This window comes from Nesoenas mayeri, assembly GCF_963082525.1.
Source record: "Nesoenas mayeri genome assembly, chromosome: 4".
Classification (NCBI taxonomy): domain Eukaryota; kingdom Metazoa; phylum Chordata; class Aves; order Columbiformes; family Columbidae; genus Nesoenas; species Nesoenas mayeri.
The window spans coordinates 39920720-39943925 of NC_137540.1; the positions used below are offsets into that span (position 1 = coordinate 39920720).

The 23206-nt window shown below is 34.8% G+C and overlaps 1 protein-coding gene across 2 annotated transcripts in view; it reads right to left on the reverse strand.

The window, feature by feature from the left end:
* Positions 1-23206, reverse strand: part of GLRA3 (glycine receptor alpha 3) — a gene marked incomplete at both ends in the record, with an annotated part of 82297 nt that overhangs the window by 40605 nt on the left and 18486 nt on the right. For both annotated transcript variants that reach the window (XM_080344226.1, XM_080344227.1), the window contains 2 exons: positions 14140-14207; positions 20626-20753. In XM_080344226.1, coding sequence (XP_080200352.1) covers positions 14140-14207; positions 20626-20753 — 196 coding nt within the window. The remainder of the gene's footprint in view (positions 1-14139; positions 14208-20625; positions 20754-23206) is intronic.

The window sequence follows — 23206 nt, forward strand, 5'->3', positions numbered from 1 at the left end:
GGAATCCTGGCCTAAAAAATTCACCCATGTCTTGAAGAGCCACTTCAAATTACTTATAATTTTGTAACTATAGCGGGCTGTTTATTTTATTGAATTTGTTATCACCACATAGGGAACTAGAGTATTTGGTTGTGCAGTTAAGTGTGTCTTATCATTCTTCTCTGTCCTTCTAAGTGTGTCTTACCATTCCTGCCTCTCCCTCTATCCATGCCTCCCCTCTCCCTGCAACCAAAAAAAAAAAAGGAAAAAAAAAGAAGAATATTGTCAGGTGCTGAGTTATCAAGTATTCAGGTGCTAGTGGAATAGCATTAGTAGTTTCATATTTCATCATAACATCTTTGGTAAATCAACCTAAAAAGGAATGCTGTAAAGCATATTTCAATTTTTTTTCTATTCTGTTTCTCGGGTAAATGAAAAATATCCTTGGCTTTTATTCTACAGAATATTACATTTGCCTTACACATTTTGTCTTCAAAATACTTTGACTTCTTAATCTTGGTGCAATTTGTTAAATAGGTTGCTTGCAAAAGGCTAATTAAAAGCAATTTTACCTTTTATATTTTAATTTTAATGTAGTACTGTGGAAAATAAAAGTTAAACTTAAGACTCCACAGCTGGAAGATAAAATTGAAAACTAAGCAGAAAATGGTTGTTTTGTGAACCAGATGAGTGCTGTAAAATCCAGAATAGTACGGAATACTAACAGTTTTATTTTGCATTTTCTAAGATGAGTTTTCCCCTTGCAACCTATTATTTCTTAGTTTATCATAGCCAGAATTATTTATTTTGTACTTAGAAAATTTCACAAAAAGTGAAGGATGATTTGGGGTTTTGTTATAGTGATACAAAGGCAGTAAAATGTGGGGACTTGATGGATACAGATTGTTTGTCATAGTGGTCTTAAGTTTGCTCTCTTATTCTCACTGATGTATGAAAAGCTACCATGATACAGAACATATTAATAGGTTTAATTTTTACTGGTGAGATTTTCTAAAGTTGCTATCTCAGTCTCTGAAAACCATTCAACTTGATATGCTTTTTGATGCTGACTTGATTAGTATAATTAGTCAAGATGCCCTGTGGAATATTAGTACTTTAGGGTAATATCATCTTAATAGCTTCTTTTAATTTGTTCACTAGCAGTAAGCATTATGGCTGCACTTCAGGTAACATATTTACTGTGAGTAAATTGATGGGGTTTCCTTAGCTTTTCTTTGTCTATCTGAAAATTTCAGACTGGACTGAAAGCTGTTCAGCTAATGATTTCAATATACCTTTGATGAAATTTCCCTAGTATAGAAACAGATGTGTTTAAATTCAAGTAAGCCCTTCAAACTGGTAACACATTTTCCATGCAGGTTACTGATGTCAATGCAAAATCAAAGTAGAAGGACCTTGAAATTCACACTGACATTTGAGAAATGTAAATATAGTTTGTGTAATCTGAAGGATTCCCCTGTATTTCCTCATGCTTAATAGCTGGAATTCTATAATTACTGAGATTATTTATGGTGAGGCCTTGTCTGTAGTCATGCATGTTCAGGATAAGAACATGTAGAAAAAGGTGCAGAAATTGATCATAGAGGACTGGACAGGATAGCCAGCTCTGTGACAGCAGACACGAAGAGTTTGATTTCTTTAAACCAGTAATACAAAGAACTTGTATTATGACTTGATTGATTATTTGATTGCCATCTGTAAATATAACAAAGGGTAAATACTAGAGGGAGAACTCATTTTAAATCTAAGGAGAAGAACAGCCTTAATTATCAATAAATTTAGGCTGGACTGAAATGTCTCAACCTTTTTTTTATCATGCTAATAAACATCGATCTTTTCACTGGCATGATTTATTATTGCAAATAAGTGGACTCTTATTTATTATATCTTTACATTATTACAGGTCTGAACTGTGGCAACAATAGTGCATATATCTATGTTGTATGGCAGTTCAATTAATGAGTGAAAAAAAATTGCAACAGATTCCATGCTCCACTATTAAGTGTAACTCATTAATCTGTACAAGATTTATCATAGCAGTTAAAGAGAAATTAACTGTGATTTAAATTTATCGCTGAGTACTTAACTTTAATTGACACATCAAATCTGTGTCAGAGAAACAAGATTTAACTAATGCCAAACATCCCTAAGAACATGTTTTTCTGTACTGAATAGCTGTAGGGTATTCATTAAAAGAAGGAATGTATATACCCTGTTGATTATGATAAAGAGTTTGTCTGACTCACAGAATCCTTCCTGGTGATTTGTCTCTGGATAATCCCATAGGTGGAAGTTCTCTTTCCAGAACTGATTTTGGTAGTAAGAAAAGATTTCATGAATTTTTCAGAACCACAGGATTCCTCCTTCAGAAAGGAATGTGTTCATTGATGTGCCTTAGGGGAATGCTTTACTCTTGCAATTTTTCTTTCTAGACCCGTGACTTTTGCAGTTTTGCTGTATAAGGGCAAGTATACACTTCTGTACGCAAAGACACAGAAAACTTTCCTGTCTAGTCCTGCCTTAAGTTAGTTGCCTAAGTGCATAGTTGGTGATTAGGATCTCTAGATTTGAGCCCTTGCAGGCTGAGGATGAGCAGTAAGGCCTGTTTTGTTCCTGGATAAAAGCTCTAATCCTAGTCTGAAAATGGTGGGTGCTCTCACCCCTCCATTAAGTAGGACAGGCCAGATGGCTTGGGGATTTGGATGAGGGCTAACTTGCCTTTGAACTCGGGAAGCTTTAGGAAATTACTTGAGCTATTCAGAAAAGATTGTTGATGGGTTTTGGATGAAGAGCTCTCTCTTTCTTTCTCCATGGATATATAAAAGCAGATTTTAAGGTGTTCATTAATATTTTAATCTTTCTGGTCTTTTTGTTTGTCTATTTTGTGGTTGTTTGTTTTTGTTCATTTTTCTTACATTTCTGAACTACTAAGTATCCAGGTGGAAGTCCTGTGAATAGTTTTGTTAAAGTTTTAAGTGTTGCCCAATTCCTTTGCAGAGTTTGTCTCCAATAACTGCCCAGCAATACTCATATTGAAGTCAATAGCACTAGAACTTCCTTAGCAAAGAACTAGCTAGAACTAGGACTTCAAAACTGCTACCTGTAATATCAAGTGTCTCAGATTCCCTTACAAAATCAAAATTCAGAGTTCAGCAAATAAGTATATACAATATCTGTGCACCAAGTGCTCTTCCTAGGTGTATCACCTGCCTTCATAACCTTGAATTCTGAAGTAGTATGGTCTCTGTTAACACTCGGCCTGGGACAGATGAATGTCATTTGCTTTCTTCTGGGTTGAGTAATATCTCATTCACCATCACTGCTAATGGTTCGGAGGATGAGAATGGTTCTGTCACTATTCCAGTCTTTCCCTTACTGAAAGTATGGGGTCACTTACAGGATGTTTATTAGTACTGAGCTATCGGTCGTTGTCATTCAGCCGTTAGCTAAAGTGACATAGTCAGTAGTTTCTGTGAGGACTGCCTGACTTTTAGGTTCTGGTTCCCTTCTCTTTATTACAAAACATTCAAAACGTGTTGAATTCTACAGCATGCTACAAAATCTACTTATTTTCCATAGATTTTAGGATGGAAACATTGCAAAATGGACAGGTTTAGTTGATTTTGTTGTTGAGTTTTTTTCTGGTTCAGTATCAGTAGCAATGGCTGGATTTTAGTTTCTGTGCTCTGAAATAATTGCCATACCAAAAGCCAAAGCTAGTTAATATATAGGATGTTTACTCTTAAGAAATAATTAAACACAGTACTGACATACTGTATAATAACATTTGTCACAGCTCTTACTGCATGTCCTGGAATATTTATTAATCGCAAATTGAATATGCTACTTCTATTGTTAATGGGAGTTGTGTGTTCCCAACTCCTAATGCATTACACTGAAATCACATTTTTGCAACGTGTTCGATGTAATTGCTTTTTTAAGCTTTAGCCCAGGGGCTTTTAAAATGTTTGCACTTTCAAGCAGTAGTATAAGGGATTAGATTAAAATGGACATGACAATTACATGAACAATCATCATGCACTAAGCCTCTGTCTTTGTTGATTTTGCCATGTTCTCAGTTGACAAAAGATTCTGTTGGTTTGGTTTGTTTTGTTTTGTTTTTTTTCTGCAGACAAATGATGTGTCCCTGAAGATGCTTTTGCTCTAACAACAGAAAGGATTTCTTGCTAAGTTGAAAAGTTGAGTTTTTCTGAGATTATTCATTTGTTCCTATTAATTTTTCTCTATATTTCTTCTATATATTCCACATTGTTATTAATACTTTTTACATGTTAGCACTTAGAATATGACTGCTTTCAATGAGTGAGTGAATGGGCTAGTAGTAGAAACCTTTATTGAAAACATGTGTTTGAAATTATCCTCTGTTTCTTGTCCTCAGGGAAATATAACCTAATTAGATCAAATAGGAATATGGGATGTCCATACTAACTTTCCCTGCAGCTTTTCTTGTGTTTGTAGGTAAACATGGCATTGTCTAGAATATAGTAAATAGGGTAAAATAAAAGGTAAAGCTGAACTAGCTCAAGTTCAGAAGTAGGGCCTGCTATCTTCAGCAGCTTGAAGACCTTCTAAAATTGGCTGTGGGAAGAGATGTTTCTCTAACTTTAGACAAACTTGATTAGATATTATTTGTCTTTAAATCTATTGATAGGCATGAAGGGCACCAAGTCTGCCAGGAAAATAATGTTGTTTTAGAAGTTCTACACTGATGCAATGGCAACAAATAAAAGTTAATGTTGACCCAAACTGTACCAGTATTGAGGAGAAAGAGAGCAATTTCTTTGTCTACCCTAAGACATCTAGTGGCATTTGAAAAGCCGTGAGATATTCTGCCTTTTGGCTGCTGGTTCAAAAAAGATGTATGTCTCCTGCAATCCTATGTTATGTCTACCAGCCTATATAACCCAGGGACTCTTAGGGATTGCTAAGGCCATCTCTAAATACACTAAATGCCCTCAGGCAATGAAACAAAAATTGAACAGGCACAAACTCCATTCAGTATCCATTTGCTAACCTACTCCTTTCGTGAACAAATTCATTTTATAGACCAGTTCATGTGGGTCTAGATGAGTGTCAAGGGAGAAAGAAGAAATGTCAAGTTCCTGTGCTTCCACTACATCCATGATGAAGTGTAAGGAGAGGTTACTCATTGAAAAGTCAATACTAACCTTGTTTTGATAGATCTCAAATACAGTGGTTTGTAATACTACAGTCATACCAGAACAGTAGTCACAGGCACAAATCTGAAACATTTTCTCTGCATTTTGTTAAACTGGGCAACAGTTCTGTCACACTGTCAGGTCTAGTATAAATATTTTAAAATTGCAGTAAAATTATAAAAAATGGATGAAAGACTTAACCAGTGTGGAGTATAAACATATATTTTTGGAAAGTCTGCATATAAATAAATAAATAAATAAATACATAAAAACATACATTATATAAAGGCATGCAAATTTTTTATTTTATATATTCAGTTTTTGGAAACTGTAGGTTAGCCAGTTTCATAATGTCCACAAAAATAAGGAAAAACATATTGCAAAACAGAGAACTAATAAAGACTGACTAGAAACATTAAATTTTCAGTGTTCTATGCCTTCAATCCTACTAGCAGTAAAGTAGCTAAAACGCATTCAATTTAAATCTATTAAAAAAGATACAACTAGAAAGAAGATTTTGAGAGATCCTACACACAATGTTTGTAGATGGAAAACAGACTAAAAGTCTTATTTAACTAATCCTGTTATGTCCATAAATTAGCTTTTATATGTTCCTATACATTTGCATTTTGGAAATCTATTAACTGAAGATGAAAGCCACTGACTGAAAGATCAGGTAATGTAAACACTGTTTTGGTTTTGTTGTTGTTGTGGTGGGGTTTTTTTTTTGTGTGTGTGTGGTTTGGTTTGTTTGTTTGTTTTGTTTTTGGCTTTTTTTGGTATTGTTTTTGTTTTGTTTTGTGGTTTTTTGGTTTTTTTTTAAAGCAAGGGATTACATTCAGATTCCACAGAAGCTCTTTTCAAGATTATTGTTTTGTCATTAAAAACAGGCAAAGAAATAGTGAATACATCTTTTTTTCTCAGTTATGTTTACCCAATATATTTCTTTTTAATTAATTTTCAGTATCTTGTTTTATCATGTATTTTCCAGTATATTATTTTATCATGATTGTGACAAAGTGTTTGATCAATATCTGTTCACACTGCTTCACAGTATCTGACAAGAAATGCCTTGAGAAGGCAGCTGATTGTTTTATTCTGGGAAAGAAGGATATGGGGTTAAATTTGCTCCTAGGGTTTGATAATGTTTTGTAGAGGCGTGCAAGCTGGGAACTTTCCAAACTGTGGAAAAGGCTGCAGCTAGAGGGAGATGATTTTTGTTGGTTTCCTTGTGTTGAAAGCCATGGATGAAGTTGTTGAGAAAGCAAAACCCTCTGCAAGCTGGAACAGTGGAAGCAGCGGAGCAAAGAAGGCTGTGAGCTGGGATTACCTGCAGTTTGGAGAGGAGGAGGAAGGTGGCAATCTGTAGATCTTTGTCTGGAGACACCTGGCTGGTGAATCTAGATGACAGGGTAGCACTTCCTGGCTGAGATGGGTACCTAGCTGAAGGGACAAAGGAAAGTGCTTTGGGAGTGAGGGAGGTCCAGAACCCAATTTCTGTGCTGTTGGGGATGGCTGGGCCTGCTGAGTTCTATGTGAGAAGCAAGACAGAGTCTGAAATCATAAAGGTTACTTTGTGCTGTTGAAGAAAAACTGTCTCAGAGATACTAAATTTTACTGTTGTGTAAATTTGCATTAGTATCTGGAAGAATTTGGCAGAGGGAGGGGGAGGAAAGGGAAAGGGGAGGGGAGATCTGGCACATTGTTGTGATGCCAGTAATGACATAGGGAAGTGCAGGTCAGTAAAAAATGCATATCAGCACACACTTTGCTGTGATTGTATTGGCTTTTAAAGAACAATCAAGCCTGAATCAAAGTCTTGTAATACCTCTTGTTCTACCAGCTGTTAGCAACCACATTTGATAGTATGATATGTATTCTCTTCGGAGAAAAAAAAAAGCCTATGTAGAAAATATTCTTGCACATTCTTTTAATAAATTGTATGATTTTACTTTATAATTTTTAAGTGTTATAAAATATTTGCCTTTTTTTTTTTTGAAAATGATTAAGGATATGTGTTTGCAGTGTGCATAGGATGTACTAAAATCTGAGTATACAACCCTTCCATACAGAGTGATTACTTTGGCTATTGTAGTTAAAAATCCACACCCAGGGCGCATGAAATATCAAGTATTTCAAATAGAATGAAGCCATGAGAGCAGAACTGGATTTTTAAATGATGCCAAAATAACTCAAATTTATTCAAGGAAATGATTTCAAGGTTCATGCTTCATGTAAAATGTCTGCACTGGAGAGCTTTTCCAGCACATATTTACCAGATTTGAGAGCAGAAATTAGGAACAAAGACAATCTGAAAATCCTTCTTTTACTTGATCCAGGTTAATTTTACAGTTATTCTGAAGTCAACTATAGCTTTTGTTCCTGTAAATGAAGTGTTAGTAAATTGCAGGTTCCTGCAAAAATGAAGGAGAAAGGCTGTATTCTTACAGTGATAGATGGAAATTTAGGGACTTAACTCCTATGAACATCAATAAGAGTTGAGGACAAAATCCCCATGTATTATGATGAGATTAATTTCTGTTGCTTAAATATGCATCATGAGGAAGCTACATGAAAGATATTTGAAAAATTATTTGTTTTGGCCTACTAGGTTTTGTTTTTTGTTTTTTGGGGTTTTTTTGTCTTTACATGGGTATCTGTGTCCTCATTAATTAAAGAAATATCATGACGGATACATGATCATAACCTAGATGGTGAGAATATTGTATGATTGCAACAACATATAAAACTTTATGAACAACATGCCTCATACAATGTGAACAGAGATATGTAGTGATGTCAAAATCTTATTTTCACAGATCCTCAGATTTTCTACAGTAGTGACTGAGTAGATCTCCGCTTGCAATTTAGTTATTGTCGCAGCTTTTTCTAGGTAAAGCTGTAATTGCTATAGCAGGATATGGACCTGATGGCTGCTATTCAGACAAGTTGAAAAGACTAATTTAAAAATGTAAAGAAAGAAAGAAAATGCTGGAGGGAATGGTGGAATGCCACAGGCTTTCACAATGCTGTGTAAGTCATGGCTTTTCCTTAAGTGAAAAAGACCAGTCAGAGAAAGAAGAATAAAAGGAAGGAAGCATAGGTAAGTGGTAATAGGAGATGTGAACTCCTTGTCACCTTTTCCAGGACAAGATCAGATGAGTGTAGGTAAACACAGGACATAAAAAATTTGGCTAAAGGTTATACCTCCCTTGGAATAAGGAGATAAAAAATTCTGCAAGAACTTTTAATAAGGGCTGGCATCTAAAGAAGCCATTTGGGTTTTAGGCAGTGTTAGAAGAGGTGTTGAATATGATTATAAAGCAGAATTGCAAGGGCAAAACAGAATAAAAGTGTGGTCTTTTTGCAAAAACAGGTGCCTTTAAAGCAGCATCTAGGAACATAATACACCAGAAGGTTTGCACAATGAAATATTAAACTTCCCATTTCAGTTGTTCTGATTTGTAAACTGGATTAATTGTTGTGGATGTGGTGCATAATTTATTTAAATATTTTTTGGAAGCAAAGACTTAAGGGGACAGGAAAAGAAGCCTGCTGCAGGCTTCTGCAAAGGCCATCAGCTCCAGCAAAGGCAAAGTTTCTTATGATTTTTAAAAATCAATTTAATCAGCTATTTTTGCTAGTCCAAAGCTAAACCAATCATAATAGCCAAAACTATGTTCTTCAGTTACAAAGGCCATTTGCTGCCCAAATTCCTGGAATTTACTTCTGGAATGATCCAATCCAAACACTGTTTATAATTTTTTTTTTTTTTTTTTTTTTTTTGGAATCATTTATAAATCATCAAAAGAATAAAAAAGGAAAAATTGACATCTGCTTTACTTTTTCAGAGTCATAAATGGAGCCCAAAAGGCTGGAGTTATTTCCTGACAAAAAACTCCAGTATAGATGCCAGGGAAGAATACAAATCTATTCTCATCTTACAACACAGAAAGAGAAGGTTAGGAAAAGATTAGTACAATCATTCTCATAAGCTTCCCACAGGCCAGCAGATAAATACGGTGAGATTATTTTTCCTAATTTCTGGCTTGTTATATGAGTTTCAGTGCTAGGAGGTAACCAGATTCCCTCAGATTTGGAAATTCAGATGTTTGGTACCTGATAACCATTAGGTGCAGTATCTTCTGTACTAGTCTTTTCTATGGGTAGCATCTCCCAACTCATCCATCTGCTGCACCATCTCTTACAGTCTACCAACAAATTGGATTTTTGACCCCTGTGTTTTTATGCACAGCTCTAACTGATCTCATTCTTAATAGGCACCCAAAACCACCTCTTCTCAACATCCACTAGCGACATGCAGTATGTACCCGTAGTCAGCTGTTGTGAGTGGTTGGTACCTCACCACACCTTGTAACTCAGTGAGACAGATGGCAGTCAGCTGTGCTGCCTTTGTCTAACACTTCCTTGTCCCTCTCCGCTTCATCATGCTGTTGCGTCATTGTAATACCAGTCAGGGTTTTATCTAGATTTCTTCCACCACACAGTATCTGAATTCCAAGATTCCTTTCTATAAAGTTTTCCTAAACTGAAAGTTTCAGAGCAGAACTGCACAATATGATGTTTTCCATTGCTGCTTATAAAGCCAACTTTTTACTTTGAAAACAAATGATGCTATCTCTTTGCTACTTCATACACTGTAGGCATCACAATGTGCTTTTTCAAGAACAGTTTGGTTGCATTCTATACAATTTCCATACAATATGGAAAATAGATGCTGTATCTGGGGAGGGTGATATGATGCTGTCTGCTCAGAATGCAGATTCAGCAGGGGAATTTGCATGGATTAATCTGGTTATGTTACAAACTGGAGAACTGCAGAACTGCTAGAATTTGGAAAACCTCTGTCTACTCCTGTCTACACCTGTTTCCCAGGCTTAGCATGACAGAGGCAAGTTTATGATAAAATAAAGGATATTAAATAATCCACCTTCCAAACTCATACAAGAGCAGTCTGTTGGACTTCTCTGTGACTTGATAGGAGGAAATGAATTGTCAAATAGGGAAAGATTTTTTTTTTTTTGTAATTTTTAAACTGTAAAGTGGCCTTTGTTGTGTGTTCACTCACCTGAGATAAAAAAACGTGCAGTGTAGCTATTTCTGCCCATCGCTTCAGTATTAACACATGTCTATATCCATTATACAGAATTTTTCAACATATTGTTACCAAAGGAGGGCATGTATTTCCTTGTGTTTGAGACAATCAACTGAGAGAAATATTTGGTGAAAATCTTTATCATTAAGCTTTGCAACGTGTACAAATGAGCACTCCTTTCAAATTCTCTATTTAAAAACAACCTAGAATACATAGGATAGAGCATAACAGAAATGTGCACTTGAAGAAAAATGAAGCTAATGAAATTAAAAAGCTGTGACTTGTGAGAGTAATTATGGTGGCTTAAAAATGGGTTAATGTAGGTTAAAAGCACATTTTATTTGTAAATGTAAGATAATGTCATTAGTGCTGGGAGCACAGAAAATTCTATCATCTGCTTCCTAAAAACATTCAAGATAACACAGTTCTTTTCAGGCTGAGTTAAGAAATGCCCATCAGCAAAAATGTGACATGAACAAATAACAGACATATGCTTTTTAATGTATTCATTGTCTGCACTGTTGTCGTTTGCCACTAGGTCTCTCGATGAGTGTCTCTTTCAATGCACTTTTAGCACATGTATTATGCTAAGCATATTAATACATACTTAGTAAATACTGCTGTAGATCTACATTAAGATCAAAGTGTTGTTCCTGATTTTTAAGACTCAGAAAACCTTCAGGAAGTTGGTCAACTATATTTACTAGAATAAAAGGAGACTTTTTTGGTATGGCCTGCTATCTACCCATAGCCTAACTATTCTGTATCCTTTGCTTCATGTGTTCAGTATTTTGTTTCTGAACATTTGTAGCTGAAAATGTAGGCATTGATATTATTCTCCCCCTGTAAGACCGCATAAGCTTTGTTTTGTTTTGTTGGTAACTGTCAACAATAAATGTGACAGTGATGCTGCTCTTAAGAATCAGGTAATCTCTGAGCATTAGGACATAGAGTGCAAATACACAGCTTGAGCTACAAAGAGAAACTCTGTAAGGAACTTCTGAGGATGTTGTGATAAAACCTGATATACTAGTTCCAGTGCACTGATAAGAAAATTATCTGGTTTTCTGTAGGACATAGTTCCCATCTTGGCAATACGCATTTAACTTTACATGACCAAGCAATCTTATTAATATCTCAGATTTTTAAGGTTAAGTGTGCTTAGGTACTTTGCTATTTATCATAAATAAAAAACCTCAGATGTTAATGTAATTAAGTTACATTAATTTCATATCATGAAATAGTCATTTTACTCTCCTGCTATTCTTCAAGATTTCTAAGTCCTTATGTGAAAAAGAATAGTAGCAACATGTCAGAAATGAAAGACTGTACCAAGGTTTTCCTTTATATGTGTGAAACAACAAGAGTTTTACTTGGCTTGAGGATGAGTGTGAAATCCTCACTTTGTGAACATCGAGACATCTACAGATCTACTACCATTCTGCTCAACAGCATAGAGAGATTGTCAAGGCTGGACTCCAAGTGATGCTGACGATGGAAGCTTTTTTTTAAGGCAATTTTAAATGAAGTGATTTTTTTTCTGCCTCCTCAGAACATACATGACGTAGTTAGGTTCCTCATATGATCACTTAAACTTACTGGAATCACAGCTTCCTAGCAAGAGGCAGCATGCCTTTTTCCCACTATGAACAATCACATTTTGTCTTTTGAGACAAAGAAAGGGAGTATCAACTAACTGTAACCCATACTCGGAAGTTGAAAGAAATGCTAAAAAAAAAAAAAAAAGAACAAACCAATTTACAGATTTAATAAGCCTTAAGCCAAATTAAGCTACCTCTTTTGTTTGGCTGTCTCTCCTGATCCGTTAGACCCCTCTGTAAAACCCTAAACAGGCCTGGATGAATGATAAGAGAATCTGCTTGCCTGAAAGCTGGTTCCTGCTGTACACCATAAGCCCGAATTGCACATCGAAGGCCTTCTCTTCCTTACTGAGAAATTCCAGTAATGCAAAGTTGGCACTGGGCTGTTTTACAGCTGATCTTTGTTTTTTTAACCCATTATTTTTCTGTAACTGTTTGCTGTGCTGTACATAACCGCAGCAGCAGAGGGTGCTCAAAGATTTTGGTTATAAGTAAGAGAACCAGAGCAACAGCGAGACTAACAGTGCCAAGAACGATCACAGTGACAGTGAAGGACATGACTTGATGTACTTGGACTTCTTTAAAGCTGATAGATTATATGTATATCCTGTTATTCAGTTCATAGTTTTAAATACCAGTGAGTACCACTCAGCCAGGTTTTACTTTGCACTTGTTTTTTTCCTTAAGCTCTTTTTTACAATTTAAAAAAAAAAAATCATCAAGAATATAAAAGTACTTTTTTGAATGCATATAAGCAATAGAATGAAAAATCCCATTGGTCTGACCAGGTTTGGTATTTTCTATAACACACTACCTGGAATTATTTGTTGCAGATCATGTCGTAGTCTGTCTCAACTGTTCTAATTGGCTTTAAAGACAACACAGAACAGAATGTGATTTAATTGTAAGACTGAAGTATTGTATTAATTGCTAAGTTTTACTGAAAGGAAATGTTTATAATTCTCTTTTTTTTTTTTTTTTTTGGATAGAAGATAGACTTGAGACATGAACTCAGGCATCCTCTTTCCAAATTCATGGCAATTTTTTCAAGGGTAGCAACTCCAGTTTTCCAAATATCCTTTTTATAGTGACATAATTGCCGAATTTTTGCATTTTACTGACCCTGTGATCTGTCTCCTGCTTTGCACTAGATTCACCCATACAGACATTAAAAAGTAGCTGTGGAGCACTATTCTAATCCTGTGGGAATTGCTTAATCCTCTGATTGAACCTGAATAAATCTCCTTGGATGCCATGTCAATCTGTTTGGGATTTGCAATCTGGCAAGGCACCCAAATACAAATTAAAGTGATTTTTATACCTGAAAAAGATCATCTGCCTCTCAGTAAATTCTACCGCTATGTTCCAAGGTGAGTGAAGATCAGGCAGCTGTGAACATCACTTTGGAGATATGGGGCATAAATATTTGACTTCATGAATTTGTTATTGATTTCCTAACTAGCGTTCCTCGGTTACATGGAAACATCTCATTTTTTCCTCTTACTGGTAATTCAGAAGGATGGCTTTCGCTCAGTGGTGATTCGTGGTTTTCTTTTTTGTTTGTTTGTTTTTTCTGTTTGTTTGGGTGGGATTTTTTTGTTTGGTTGGTTTTGGTTGGTTGGTTTTGGTTGGTTGGTGTTTGTTTTTTTTTTGGCTATAACTGTACCAGTTATTTTTAGTCTGCGTTCTGACATTCCAAGTATGTGTACTAACCCCTGAAATTGTTGGGATTTCACAGTATTTACTTTTTTTTTTTATGAACTCACACAGTTCTTTCATCTCTATGTATTTTAATCCTCTCTGTCCCCAAGTACCATGTAAATGTTTTAAAATGTGTTTATTTGCCTTTCTTCAAAATATATGGGGCACTTGCATGGAGAAAGAATGTGTATCTCTTCTGTCTCACCCAATTTAAAGGAGTAAATCTGTGCTCCAAGTTATCAGCGTATATGTTTCACCCGTTAAATAAGTTTATCCAAGTTATTTTTGTTAGATCACAGCTCAACATCTAAACAAACAAAAAACCCCTTGGCTTTATTTTTACTGGTATGTTTGATGCTATAATGATGAATTTTCTGTTAGAAAAAGTCAATTGCCAAATTAAATGTTCTGACTTTGTGTTTTCAGAACTGGATTTAATTCTTCATTTAGGTCCAAGTAAAGAGAAGCCTTAGATAACCGTTGAGCTCATTAAACATATTTAACTTGAACTTTAAACATTGTTTGAGGTAAAATATCTTACCATGGTTGTCTCTGCAATGGATCCAAAGCTGTTGATAAATATGTTGCATGTGACATTAACTGGAGGGCCTGCAAAAGATGAAAAAACACCAGTCCCTGTTCCAAAATCATTGCTTATTGAGTGGCTGTAAAATATAAACTATTATGAAACAATGCTTATTGACTTAGGAGGAAGTAGTGCTACATTCACAACTCTAATAACTTTCCTTTTGATTTTTCTCAAAGGTACTCGACTAGCCAGTTCTAGCAATAAAACAAACAAAAAAACCCCTAAAAACAACAATAACAAAAAACACGAAAACCACAGAATCAGAAAAAGTTAACTATTATAAACTTGCACAGATGATTCTACTCAAAAAAGCAACACCTTATTTGAAATATATAGTAAAAAATATTTTTACATGCATTTTAGTGAGCAATGTATGTGACTTCTTACAACAATTAGGGGAAAAAGTGACCTTTTTCACTCAAGACCACTGCTTTTAATACTATCGGTCCTCACTGGTAACAGAAACACGTTATTGCTTCTCTTATCTCTACTACTTACAGGAAAATGTGGATAGGGGAGAATGGCTTACATTATATTCTTATTTCTCTTGAATCAAAAAAATGGTTAAGAATCCATTTAAACTGAATTTTCTGTTACCATGGGTCTTCAGTCAAATGTTGTTCTGTCTTATCTTGCATTTGTGAAGCATCAGTAGTGGCAGAGCAGTCATGATAACTGAACAATGAATCATCTTTTCATGGAAAGGGTTTGAAATTATTTCTCTGAATGTCTCTGTAAAAATGGCATTCTGGTAGAGTATGCTAATTTCTCCATTTTTTTTTTTTCTTACAGCTGTCAGTCTGTGTACAACAGAAACAAAGTTTTTCCATCACGTTTTGCTGTCACCATCCTGACCTTGATATTCTTATATCAATAATACATTTCAGCACTGGAGAACCTGATTTCTTTCTGCATGTATTATCGGTCACTAATAATGAAAGATCTATACCAGGAATTTGAGGACTAGTCTTACAAACCCTTATGTAATATTTATTATTCAGGGTCGCTGAAGTAAGAAGCTGCTCTGCCAGAGCTGGTGGTTTGCAACTAGCAAAATCTAATGTGACCAATGAACTTAATATTAAATACTTGAAGAATCAGAACGGCCATTACAAATTCTGTCAACAGGACACAACTCAGAACATTCAGTTTTCTTTCCTCAAGGCAATATTTGCTTTGAAGTACTATATGGCAATTGCAACAAAAAAGCAGCGCATGTACTTCAGTCATTATACACAAGACCACAGCTATGGAGCAGAATTCTCTGGTAAGGAGGTATCACTCCGCAATCACTTTGACACTATTTTTTTTTCACTTTTTAAAATTTGGCTAATTGATTAATTTGATTAATTATTTAGAGCTGCTGAGCATATCCAATATTTCTTAGATTCCAGTAAAAGCTTAACATTGACAACTCCTGACAAGGATCAAGAGAAAAAGCAAAAGCAGAGGAGAAGAACAAAGGCAGTCACTAAAAACTGTCAAGGAGGAAATTGTACTTCCTGACTATGTTTGATAATTTATTTGCAAGGCAGCTTTCCTTTCAAACACTTTCATGTTGCAGTACTTGTCAACATTTCAAATTTGTTATGATACTGTCTTGTTTAAAATAGTATTATGCTTTAAAGTGTAAGTTTGCTATATCAACATAGTCATTTTTATAAAGAAAAGCCCTGAATCACTACAGTGTTGATGCTTAATTTCAAAAGCAGCATTACAAAAACATAGTTAACAACAGCTTGTTAAAAAGAACATGAAGGGATAAGTTAAAAACACCTTTCAAACAGTTTAGAGATGACTCAAAGATACTGGGCTGAGAGTAAAAGGAACTTCCCAAAACATGGTCAAAAAAAAGAAGAAATTAAGCTGTTAAAACTGGAAGTCATATTCAAACACAGGAATTCAGGCAAGTTGAACGTAAATTAAAGACAGAGGGAAAAAATAGAGCTGAAATTTGCTAGAGGCAGAAAAGCTAACAGTGATAACAACCTGCAAGGTGTTAAAAGTAGAATCCTGCCAAGATCTGGAAGGTGAAGTCAAAAGATGATGATTAAGATACGAAAGTACCCATGAAAATGAAGAAGGTCAGAGCAGAAAAACTAAATGAAATCTTTGTAGCAGCGTTTGTCTCCGATTGCAAGCTGTGTCACATACTTGAGCTATTCTGATGGAAGATTTCTATGAAGACTATAGAAGACATTTCAGACTAAATGAAGAGGAACAAACTGACAGGTTGAGGTGATATCAAGCCAGATATTATAAAAATCTTTGCAAAACTGTTAAAGTATGAATCACTTTGAGTCAGCTGTCACATGTGTCAGTTTTGTTATCAGTGGAAATGTGTGCCATGTCCAGGACCTATAACTCGAATTAAAAAAGAAAAACAGACTCCAGATATGATGGTGGATGACATTGACAATGAACTTTATCCCTGTAAACCTTACCTCTGTACCAGCTAAATTGGTAGAAATAAGTGTTATGAGTAAGAGATATGGATTAATATTATTGTTGAAATAACATCTCTCAGACCTACTGAAGCACTCTGAGAGACCTGATGAGCATGTGGACAAAGACAATCTAATTAAATAAATATTAATTAAAACTGTAATATAAAAATTAAATTCATTAAAATAATATATTTGGAGTTTCAAAAACTTTCCAATGTGATCTTTTGTTGAAGGCTTTTTAAGGATGTTAATCTTGATGAAGTGAGAGACACTCCTTTCGTAGGCCTTTTCATTTAAAGTTAGTAGTGTTAGGAATAAATAACTAGTTTTCAAAATGCGAGGTTAATGTTGATGAGTTGAACTACAGATCTGCACTGAATCTTTTCAGATTGATACTGATGTCCTAGAAAGGAAGATATGGCAATATAATTTTGCTTCTGATATGAGATTATTTAGTGGTGTTATATATAAAGATGACTGCGAAGAGATGCAGAAAAATCACAAAATATTGAGCTATCAAGCAATAAAATATTTGATGAAATTCATTGTCAGTCAAATTCTAAATAATCCTTTCTATGCATTCCTACAGATGGGCTCCAAATGAGTGATTTCCATGCAGGAAAGAGAGGTTAGATTAATTATGGGTGGTTTTCTGGAAGCAAGTTCTGTAGCTAATAAAAAAAGGAGAATGCAAAGAAATACATTTAAAAAATGGACTACCATACAAACAGATCATGAACTTCCATCTTGAATACTCCAAAATTTCTCCTCTGTCTGCCTCAAAGGGATATATTAGGGAGAAAAGAGATGTCAAAAAAGGCAAACAAGGATCACAAATTCTATGACGTGCTGCCACACGAAACAGCTCAAGTAGAGCAGATCTCTTAGCATTGGAAAAGAGATACAGTAGGGACTGATATATAAGTACACAAATCTGTAAAGATCAAAAGGAAGTAATAATTTTCCTTAATTTCTCAATATGTCACATGGCAATAAAAGTAAGTAAAATAGTCACCAAATTCAAAGGAAACAAAAAATTATACTTTTCACTGTTCCAAAACATGAAGATTTTAGTGCTGTAAAATACTGGAAAAGTCAAAAGTATAAACAGTTTCCAGAAGTGATCAGAAGAACATATTTATCTATACTATTTTTTTCACTTAAGTTCTGGCTTAAGAAGTTCCTAAACTAATGATTGTTGAATAGTGTTTGATAATAGATCATTATCAAATCAGGACTGTATAGATTTAAAAATATAACACCTCTTCTGCACCAGGGTAGTTCTGAGCATCTTCAGGCCATGAAAATTTTCACATATGGATTACATACTTGTGTCCAAATTCGAAAGACAGTGAAGTATTTCCCATATTTGCAGGAACAGATATAGTCTGGGATATGGAACAGCTGAGTAAGATAAGGACCTTGCTATGTGTTTGATGTACTGGTAATAAAAATATTTTGCAACAGGAACAAAGATTTTACAGGAGTTCTTAATTTTCTGTTTTATTCCATAGCTAAATAAATACCAACAGTCTTCTCTGTTATTTCTGTTGAACAGATATGCAGAATTCTTTAGCCAAAAGCAGAACACTCAGGCAAAATATATGATTGCGTTATTGATCAAAATTAATTATGACCAAAAGATGGCAACTAAAAATCTTGTCTACATAAGAATTTTATTGGAAGAACTAATGATTTTTAAATGCTTACTTGAGTTATCTTGTTAGTAATCACTCTGTTTCTTTAAAACTGTTGCCAGATTAAAAACTCGGAACAGCATTAAGCCCAGCACTTCTTCTAGGACTAACAAAAGTAACCAGAAAGTGGCAAAGTCACTTAAGGAGATACTTATTCTTAGTGATAGATCTGAATCATTCTGGGCAGATTTGTTCAAACTGCATAGCTGTCTAGAAGATTTAGAATGTGCACTTTTTGAAAAAGAACAATGTCAAATTAGGTTTTGTCTCTTTAAATTTCAACAGTTACAAAACAAGGCTCTAAGTCTTTTGAACCATACTTTCGAGAAGTTCTGTATTGAATTCACTAATCTGTAAACCATCTGCCTGTTCTTCACTGTAGCCCTATTAGAAGATTGTGATTGCTTAGTGTCCATGACAAACTCCAAAATCCAGCCTCCAAAGCAATTTACAAGCTGTAAGCTCCTCATTTTTAAGCACTTGTCTGTAGCACATCAGGAGATTCAAAAAAAAGAAGAAAAACTGCAGTTATTAGGCTTTGCCTGAGGTTGTCTTCTACCCAGCACAGCTTTACCTTAACTTGAACCTGCAGTTTGCGTGTTAAAGAGTATACTGTGGCAACAAGTCAAGACAACTTTAATAAGGAGCAAAAATAACTTAACAGCTACCACTCATAGAAGAAAGTAATTTTAGAAATACAGTGTTTTGCATTACTTTGTAAATACTTTTTGATACATTAACCCTCCAGGAAGCCAGGCACTGGAACATTCCTCAGAATAGTTTTGGCAAGGAAAGTCCAGGGGACTTATTCTGTATGGCCATCAGGGATATTGATCATTGTTGCAAATCTTTTATCTGCGTGTTTGAATTTCCATTGTACATTTGTCAGTATCTGAGAAATATCAGCACTGATAACTTACTTATTAAAAGCAAAGCATTTCCAGCTGCAGTAAATCCTGGGTAATAAGTTTATATATACAGCACCAACTGTTTATGGCTTACTGGTGAGGAAGTAATTTGACAAAATTTTACTTATTTAATCTTTATGAATAATTGTGGGCAAATTCTGGCAAAACCAGTAAATTGCAATGTCTTTAGAGTCATAACCACTTAAGTTTCTGGGACTTGGAGATGTCAAAAAACTATAAAATGTAATGCTGAATAAGAATTAAGATGGAAAGGCAATGACAGATGACTTAGATGAGGAAGGCCTGTCTGCTTGAAGGAAAAGTTTTGTAGTAAACATGGAGTAAATCCCACCTTATAGTGAAATGTTAGAGCTAAGAGAATCTCTTGGACTCAAGAAGACAGGCATAAGAGAAGGCAGCTGAGGCAAAGTAAGAATAACATAATTTTTAGTCACAATAGGTTTAGTCTTTGAAAAAAAACCCTTATGTTCTAGAGAGTTTAAAGACCAATACCTTGATTTAAAGATTCAGAAATAGAATTAAATACAGTTCTGCTGTATTATTGGAACTCTTTGTGTTCTAATAAAAGTCAATTTTACTTAAACTTCCCAGACTGCAAAAGTTAGAAAGGGTGATATTTGTCTGTATAATAGTTTGTATATTTGTATAACAATATATTTTGTATAATCCTTCACTAAATACTCTACTTTAGCATGCCTGAGTCTGGATAATATGTTTTGCATGAAGACCCTGCCAAGATGTAATCAGTGCATTGCAAGCTTTGGACTCCCAATAGTCTTTGGATCTCCTTTGTCTTGTTTGAATCTCCTTTGTGTTAAGTGCATAAAATTCAGACCACAAGAGACAATTCCAGTTATTGAGAACCAGCAGTTTCGGTGAGGAACTGAGAACAGGGAAAGGAACAAGAGGAAAGATGGTCCCTTCTGTCATTTCAAAGCAGAACTGTGGCATGGGAGGGAGGAATCTAATTTGGTGATAAATTGGGTAAGTAAGATCAGCTCTTTTGAGTTTGATAGTTATGTCATTAATACTCTCGCCCTTTCAGTTAGGATCAGGTGCATATAAGGATTTGGCCTCTCTTTCATGGAGCTTGCATTCTGGAATGCTTTAGGCTTTGGTAGTTCAAGGTGGGAATTTGAATCCACTAACAAGCATTTCAGGAAAGAAAAAAACAAAACCAAGCCCTATTAGACAATTCAAATCTAGCCATAAGGTATATTACTACTGAAATGAATTGTCATAGCAAAGAAAGGCAAAAGTAAGCACTTTTTTTCTGTGAATGTACTTTGTTTTCATGTTTGTTCCAGAAGCTGCATTTGTGTCAGTAGAAATACTGAAAACCTGCAGGTTTAGGTTTGAAATTACCTTTGAAATTTGGCCTGATCCTTGCATCGTAGCCTGACATCCTACCCATGAGCTTGTCCAGGAAATCAGATGGTGACATTGGCATGCTCCGAGATCTTGCACTGTCTGTTTCCTTTGTGGCCACCAAGCTAACAGCAAGGAAAAACAAACATAAAAGCAGAACAAAATATTTTATTAGAGAAACTTTGATTTTATGTAGTCAAATCCTTTAGTTCCTTCTTGTATGAACAGGAAAACAGGAAAGCTATGACTGCCCTTCAAATTAGGTTATGCTTCAAAAGTAGTTGTAGCAAAGAAATGGAAACAGTAAATTCTTTTTGTATGTGTCATTTTACATGCTAATTTTAATTTGCTAAGCTGCATCATTGTAGGTTGTTGTTACCATTTTCTCGGGACTTCTGGAGATTAATAACACTGCCAGTCAACAGTAATCAATCCACTATCACAGAGATAAATAATGTCATCTACACAAATAGCGGTGCATGTAGAATCTTATAACTTGGAGTCTATTCTGAGATTGGTCTGTTTAACTGCGTGTGGTGTAATAGAAGCCTAGATCGGAGGAAAAAAAAAAAGTAGTAAGGATCTTTCGCAGAATAGTAGTACTATCTCAATTTTTGTTCAGCCAATGTTTTATGTTGATACTTAAACATAATACAACATATCAAACAGTCTCTTGACAAATGCTAATCTTCAGCATGGTCTTCGAGGTTTGTTTTTTGTTAAAACGAAAGTGACTGCTGCAATGGGGAAAAAAAAAAAAACAAAAACCAAAAAACAACAAAAAACCGCACAACTTACTGAAGAAACTATCTTAGGGCAAAATTTTCATCTCAGGGCCACATGGCAAACGTCATCTCCTATAGCCTCCTTTCCATATGTATGCAGAACTTTCACTGACATTGTAAAGTGCGTTCCACACATGCCAAGAGAGAAAAGTATCAGCACTATGATCAGTCATATGGACCTGAAGAAAAAGGTCTTTATTGTTGTGGAACTCTTACTTGGACTCTGGACAACACATTGAAGAAAACAACAGACTCAGTAAATATATATGCAAATAGAATTATAAGTAACTTTGTGATACACAGTGCAGCTAAAACCTTCCACGGCTTTTGGAGTCTCAAGTAAAAGATAGAGAGCTTTTCCTGTTTGTGCTGACTTCTAGTCAAAAATCTACTGCAGAAGGATGTGAATCTCTCACCCACTTCATTGTCTCCTATTAATACCAATTAACGCTTTTATGAGTGTTAAATATGCCTTCATTTAGAAATAAACACAGGGAATAATGTAAAATCGTTAGGAATTTTCTATCTCATAAAAGAACCCTATGCTGAACTTTGCTTGCTACCAGTGGATAGAGTTCCAAATGGAAAAATTCCGTACAGGTATATGTGTACACAGATGCCATGTTAAGTGCAGGCTGGGAATACCTTTATTTTTCTTCCCAAGACTTCATTATTCAGGACATGAAAAGTTGCAGTTTTATGGCAACTTCCATTTAGAAGGTCTGCTAAGAAGTCTGTCTTCAAATTTGAAATTTAGATTTAATATCTTAAATCAAAAATTATTTCATATTAAATCTTGAGTGTCACAAATTGGGACATGCACAGAGTATGAACCTAGAAACCTATAGAATGCTTTGTTTTACTCATATTTTATATAACCTGGAAATTAAGTCTTGTAATTGTAATCCTAACTGAAATCAGAGAGTTAAAAATTAATCCTTCCATTTATTAGCTTATCTAATGGTTATGCTATTCTATGTGTAAGTTGGTGTGCATATTTCTAGATTGTTCACAAATTTCTAAATTATTGGATATTTATATTTTTTCCTGAATATTTTGGCATCTCTTCCAGTATTATCTTTCAAAATGTTTCTTTAATTTCCTTCAGTAGCTAACCTAGTTCTTAATTTCTTCCCATAGCTGGAGAATGTGTTTCCCTTACTGAGAAAGTATTTTGTCTGTTATTTTTCTAGTTCAATTTGAAATTATCCTGTTGGTCTCTGACATAACTTTGATCACCAATCATTCTGAATTTATCTTATCACATTATTTCAACTTGCAGTCATTTATATTTCTATAAAACAACATATGTGGTTATAAAGCAAATAAAGTCTGCAAGTACAATTACACTTTACTGGATTTTATCTATTTGCAAGGCAGGAGAGTCAAATTACTATGTGTGTACATATATAAACAGTTAGATTTCCTTCTTCTACTCTTCTATAAAAAGGTTACATTTCTGTAGGATATATAGAATTCCTACACTACACAATATATATCCCTTATTTTTTTTATTCTGCATATAAATAAACTATCCAGAACACAAATATAGTAAGGCATATTGTTAGCTTCAATATTAATCAATTTCTCTGAATGGAGAATTTGTTTGTTTCTCCTTGTTTTCACTTCTCTGAACTTTTTCTAAATCTTTGTTGTTCTTGTAGTTTTTACTTTTAAAGGCTGCAGTGGAATGGACTACTTTTAAATTAAAGTAACTAATGATGAACAGGAAAAACAGTAATTGTTCTGACTATGGATTTTCTCAAAGTGGTATTTACTTTTTTGTATGATAG